A 6559-nucleotide genomic window follows, 5' to 3' on the forward strand; every position below is an offset into this window, starting at 1 on the left:
GAATCCCAGCTGTGAAGTTTGGGCTTCTCCAGTTAAATACCTGATAATTTCTCTGCATTTAAGACAAGGAAAAAAAAATCAGACACTTTGTGAAGGTTGGAGACAAATGCAAGAAACGCTTAGCTGTAGATGGTGATGAATTTACATGCAAAAGGTCGATTCACCAAGGAATTTTTGCAAAAATTCTGAACGCTCCTCTTAATAAATGGTGCATTTTAGTCCAGCACTCACTTCAAGGCTGGGACACAAGGCGCCAATCTCAGTGAGTCGGGGCTTGGATGAGTCGGGGCTTGAATGAGTCGGGGCTTGGATGAGTCGGGGCTTGGATGAGTCGGGGCTTGGATGAGACGGGGCTTGGAAGAGTCGGGGCTTGGATGAGACGGGGCTTGGATGAGATGGGGCTTGGATGAGTCGGGGCTTGGAAGAGTCGGGGCTTGGATGAGACGGGGCTTGGATGAGACGGGGCTTGGATGAGACGGGGCTTGGATGAGTCGGGGCTTGGATGAGTCGGGGCTTGGATGAGACGGGGCTTGGATGAGACGGGGCTTGGAAGAGTCGGGGCTTGGATGAGACGGGGCTTGGATGAGACGGGGCTTGGCTGAGACGGGGCTTGGATGAGACGGGGCTTGGATGAGTCGGGGCTTGGATGAGACGGGGCTTGGATGACACGGGGCTTGGATGACACGGGGCTTGGATGACACGGGGCTTGGATGACACGGGTTTTGGATGAGACGGGGCTTTGATGAGTCGGGGCTTGAATGAGTCGGGGCTTTGATGAGTCGGGGCTTTGATGAGACGGGGCTTGGATGAGTCGGGGCTTGGATGAGACGGGGCTTGGATGAGTCGGGGCTTGGATGAGACGGGGCTTGAATGAGACGGGGCTTGGATGAGTCGGGGCTTGGATGAGTCGGGGCTTGGAAGAGTCGGGGCTTGGATGAGTCGGGGCTTGGATGAGACGGGGCTTGAATGAGACGGGGCTTTGATGAGACGGGGCTTGGATGAGTCGGGGCTTGGAAGAGTCGGGGCTTGGATGAGACGGGGCTTGGATGAGACGGGGCTTGGATGAGACGGGGCTTGAATGAGACGGGGCTTTGATGAGACGGGGCTTGGATGACACGGGGCTTGGATGAGTCGGGGCTTGGATGAGTCGGGGTTTTGATGAGTCGGGGCTTGAATGAGTCGGGGTTTTGATGAGTCGGGGCTTTGATGAGTCGGGGCTTGAATGAGTCGGGATTTTGATGAGTCGGGGATTTAATGAGTCTGGGCTTGAATTAGTCTGGCCTTTGATGCATTGGGGCTTTGATGAGTCGGGGCTTTGAGGAGTCGGGGTCATGGTCTTTTAGAAAGTTGCAGATTTTTTTGTTTAAAATTGTATTTGTTACATGCAAAACAAAAATGAAAACTTTCCAGATTCTGCACCTCTGACATTGGGGTTAATCGGGAGGCCGCTCGTACAGTGTTCAGTCTCAGCAGAAGATGACAACCAGACTTCTATTTCCAGTCCATGTTTCTTATTTTAGAGGGAAGTTCCTTAGAAATGTCAGATAAAGCGCTGTCAGAAGGAGGATATTGCAATAATCCTTTACAGAAAACTTTTCTGCTCAGACAGGACGCGGTCCTTTGGGATCCTCATCTGAGGATGGATTTAGGCATCAGACGGGATGAGGCAATAGTTGACTGTGTAATTAAGAGGACATGAAGTGTAATCCGTCAGCGGGGTCCTGCTCACACCGCTCCTCCTGGGTCTCAGGTGCCGGATACTCGGCATTATCCTGATCATACTGACACATTATTGAGTCTGACCGGACCAGACCCCGCATCTCACAACATAATGCCATCACTGATAACACTGCAGGAAGACAGAGGACCCCAAAGAATAACTGCAGGGAGCTGGAATCGCAGATGTCAGGAACTGATGGCTTTATTTCCAGGACAGATAGAAGTGTGCACATGTCACCCTCAGGTCCACTCAGCAATGATCCCAGAACACTTCACTCATCACTGGACCAACGACCTGTCTGTATCCTGTAGAGAGCGCAGCTCCGCACATATTAATGGAGAGAAACATGGTGGTTGTCAGGAGCACAATTCGTCTGCTTAGAAAGTGACTTATTTAGGTAAAGGAACAATAGAAATAGAAAACCCAAAGAGCAAATATTGGTCATTGGGGAGAGATGAACATTGAGCAAAATCAATAGGAAACTGGGAATAACATGAGGATAGAGAATATTAATGTGATTATCCTCCAGAGCTGCATTCACTATTCTGTACATACATTACTGATCCTGAGATACATCCTGTATTATACCCCAGAGCTGCACTCACTATTCTGCTGGTGCAGTCCCTGTACATACAATACATTACTGATCCTGAGTTACATCCTGTATTATACCCCAGAGCTGCACTCACTATTCTGCTGGTGCAGTCACTGTGTACATACATTACATTACTGATCCTGAGTTACATCTTGTATTATACCCCAGAGCTGCCCTCACTGTTCTGTTAATGCAGTCACTGTGTACATACATTACTGATCCTGAGTTACCTCCTGTATTATACCCCTGAGCTGCACTCACTATTCTGCTGGTGCAGTCACTGTGTACATACATTACATTACTGATCCTGAGTTACATCCTGTATTATTCCCCAGAGCTGCACTCACTATTCTGCTGGTGCAGTCACTGTGTACATACATTACATTACTGATCCTGAGTTACATCCTGTATTATACCCCAGAGCTGCACTCACTATTCTGCTGGTGCAGTCACTGTGTACATACATTACTGATCCTGAGTTACATCCTGTATTATACTCCAGAGCTGCACTCACAATTCTGCTGGTGCAGTCACTGTGTGCATACATTACATTACTGAGTTACATCCTGTATTATACCCCAGAGCTGCACTCACTATTCTGCTGGTGCAGTCACTGTGTACATACATTACATCACTGATCCTGAGTTACATCCTGTATTATACTCCAGAGCTGCACTCACAATTCTGCTGGTGCAGTCACTGTGTGCATACATTACATTACTGAGTTACATCCTGTATTATACTCCAGAGCTGCACTCACTATTCAGCTGGTGCAGTCACTGTGTACATACATTACATTACTGATCCTGAATTACCTCCTGTATTATACCCCTGAGCTGCACTCACTATTCTGCTGGTGCAGTCACTGTGTACATACATTACATTACTGATCCTGAGTTACATCCTGTATTATACTCCAGAGCTGCACTCACAATTCTGCTGGTGCAGTCACTGTGTACATACATTACTGATCCTGAGTTACATCCTGTATTATACCCCAGAGCTGCACTCACTATTCTGCTGGTGGAATCACTGTGTACATACATTACTGATCCTGAGTTACATCCTGTATTATACTCCAGAGCTGCACTCACTATTCTGCTGGTGCAGTCACTGTGTACATACATTACATTACTGATCCTGAGTTACATCCTGTATTATACCCCAGAGCTGCACTCACTATTCTGCTGGTGCAGTCACTGTGTACATACATTACATTACTGATCCCGAGTTACATCCTGTATTATACCCCAGAGCTGCACTCAATATTCTGCTGGTGCAGTCACTGTGTACATACATTACTGATCCTGAGTTACATCCTGTATTATGCTCCAGAGCTGCACTCACTATTCTGCTGATGCAGTCACTGTATACATACATTACTGATCCTGAGTTACATCCTGTATTATACCCCAGAGCTGCACTCATTATTCTACAGGTGGGGTCTCTGAACCCCCTGATTGTTCAGGGTCTGCAAACAATTTCCTGTTGTGATTTATAACTGCAATACAGGAGCTCAGTGACGTTTTCCTGTCAATCAGGTGCCTGAAAGTTTAGACTATGAAGCAGAATTGTGAGTGTAGCTCTGGAGCATAGTACATGTACGCCGTGACTCCACTTCTGACACAGCCTTAGAGGTTGGTTACAGGTGCATCTTTCCTCTTATATTATTTCATGTCACCTATGAGTCCATGGGCGAAGCTCCTGAAGGTACAGATAAGGAAATTGCGATAATTGCTTCGTCCTTGTTGCAGCCTCCTGGAGAAGAATCTAATTTAGCATTTGTGAATGTTGGTGAAGTGATGGAGGGATCAGGTCGGAGGGATGTAGTACACTGATGTTTTCGGTTTATATTGCCGGAAATCACTTGTCACATAATAATAGTTTTCTGCGGATCCTCATGGGACAGTTTAGGAAATTAGACACTTATTCACTTAGTACAAGCTGGAGATTTGGGGACGCGGTCCACAGAGACAATAGGAGCTCAGGTGGCGGCGGAGGGAGGATGGTGCACGGCGCCTTTTACATCCCCTTCTGTCATTTTTCTCCATTTTCTTTGCATCAAAAAGTTGATTAAGCTAATTAGGATGCTAATGAATGCGAGCGTCTGTAGGTGTGCATCCTCTGATCTTGATGAATCGAGCCTTCTCGTTTTAATTTGTCAGAGTTCTCCGACTGCTAATTCAGGAATAATCGTGTTTGAGCTTTGTGGTCCGATCCCAAGGGGCAAACACTGTACAAGAAGATGATTCTGCCCGATATTCGCCGTGTGACCCACGATTACAGCTTGTATACACAGATATTCACAAAAAGCAGGTGAGTCACTGAGTATACAGTCACGGACAAATTTGTTGACACCCTTGAAATTGTTCCAGAAAATAAAGCAATTCTCCCAGAAAATGATTGCAATTACATGTTTTGTTGTTCACATGTTTATTTCCTTTGTGTGTTGGAGCAACACAAAAAAAAAAAAGGCAAGATGAACATAATTTCACACAAAAGCCGAAAAATTGTTGTGGCCTTTCAAAAATCCTGGGTAAAAAAACTTTGGTGATGCTCGTTCACACTCACCTGTGGCAAGTAACAGGTGTGTGTGGGCAATATGAAAATCACACCTGAAACCAGATAAAAAGGGGAGAAGTTGCCTTAATCTTTGTATTGTGTGTGTGTGTGTGCCACACTAGGCATGAAGAACAAAAACAAAAGAGATATGCTGCCCCTCTCACCAGTGACTGCTGGCTGCTTGCATTGGTATGTATATAGGTACAGTTGTGCTCAAAAGTTTACACACCCCGGCAGAATTTTTGCTTTCTTGGCATTTTTTTCAGAGAATATGAATAACACCAAAAAGTTTCCTCCACTCATGGTTAGTGGTTGTTGGGTGAAGCCATTTATTGTCAGACTACTGCGTTTTCTCTTTTTAAATCATAATGACAACCCAAAACATCCAAATGACCCTGATCAAAAGTTTACATCCCCCATTTCTTAATACCTTGTATTGTCCCCTCTAACACCAATGACAGCTTGAAGTCTTTTGTGATAGTTGTGGATGAGGTTCTTTATTTTCTCACATGGTGAAGCTGCCCACTCTTCTTGGCATAAAGTTCCTGTAAATTCCTGGGCTGTCTAGCATGAACTCCGTGCTTGAGATCTCCCCTGAGTGGCTCAATGATATTGAGGTCAGGAGACTGAGATGGCCACTCCAGAACCTTCACTTTGTTCTGCTGTAGCCAATGACAGGTCAACTTGGCCTTGTGTTTTGGATCGTTGTCATGTTGGAACGTCCAAGTACGTCCCATGCGCAGCTTTTGGGCTGATGAGTGCAAATGTGCCTCCAGAATTTGCTGATAACGTGCTGCATTCATCTTTCCTTCAACTTTGACCAAGTTTCCTGTGCCTTTGTAGCTCACACATCCCCCAAAACATCAGCGATCCACCTCCGTGCTTTACAGTAGGAATCAAAATCACCAGGGTATGTGACCTTTTGATCAGGGTCATTTGGATGTTTTGGGTTGTCATTATGATTTATAAAGAGAAAACACAGTAGTGTGACAATAAATGGCTTCACCCAACCACTAACCATGGTGGAGGAAAAGGTTTGGTGCTATCGTTCATATTCTCTGAAAAAAAGACCAAGAAAGCAAAAATTTTGCGGGGTATGCAAACTTTTGAGCACAACTGTATATGCTCTGTATGTCAGCTGTATGCACATACAGATGGGAGATGGATGTTTGCATTTTCATTTAATTCCCTGTAGAAGATCTGAACGGGGATGAAAAAAATGCCATCCTTGTGCCCCCCACCAGGAACAGAAGAGGAAGTGGAAGAGAGAGATAACAGTGCAGACACAGAGAGACGGCCACACATGGCGAGAGAGCCGGAGAGTGTCTGTTACTCCTCAAGCCCAGAACAAAAATAGAAAATTGAAGTGACTAATTTTTGGAGACTTTTTTCTTTTTCTTGGAATTAATCTCTCTGTATGAAGCGCATGCTGAGAGCAAGAGTTAACTCCTTCTATCCAAAATCGTAATCTCTGTCCTAGCTTGGCAGTTTCCGTACCACCACCATTTCCATCTTCATGCCACCATTGCCACGCTCTCCCGGTCATCACTGCAAACTCGCCGTCACCAGTGGACGTCTCTCCATCATGGCCATGTTCACCCTACGACATCTGGACTCTCAACAGCACTACTGGATGTCTCTCCATCATGGTCATGCTGTCCCCATGACATCTGCGCTCTCAC

General features: G+C 45.9%; 1 protein-coding gene across 1 annotated transcript; it reads right to left on the bottom strand.

Moving 5' to 3' along the window:
• Positions 1 to 259: 259 nt before the first annotated feature.
• Positions 260 to 1333, bottom strand: LOC138651584 (uncharacterized). Its single transcript, XM_069741881.1, has one exon. The coding sequence runs from the start codon at positions 1331 to 1333 to the stop codon at positions 260 to 262; it is 1074 nt and encodes a 357-aa protein (XP_069597982.1).
• Positions 1334 to 6559: the final 5226 nt, after the last annotated feature.

The sequence above is a fragment of the Ranitomeya imitator genome, chromosome 10, assembly GCF_032444005.1.
Source record: "Ranitomeya imitator isolate aRanImi1 chromosome 10, aRanImi1.pri, whole genome shotgun sequence".
In the NCBI taxonomy this organism is placed as follows: domain Eukaryota; kingdom Metazoa; phylum Chordata; class Amphibia; order Anura; family Dendrobatidae; genus Ranitomeya; species Ranitomeya imitator.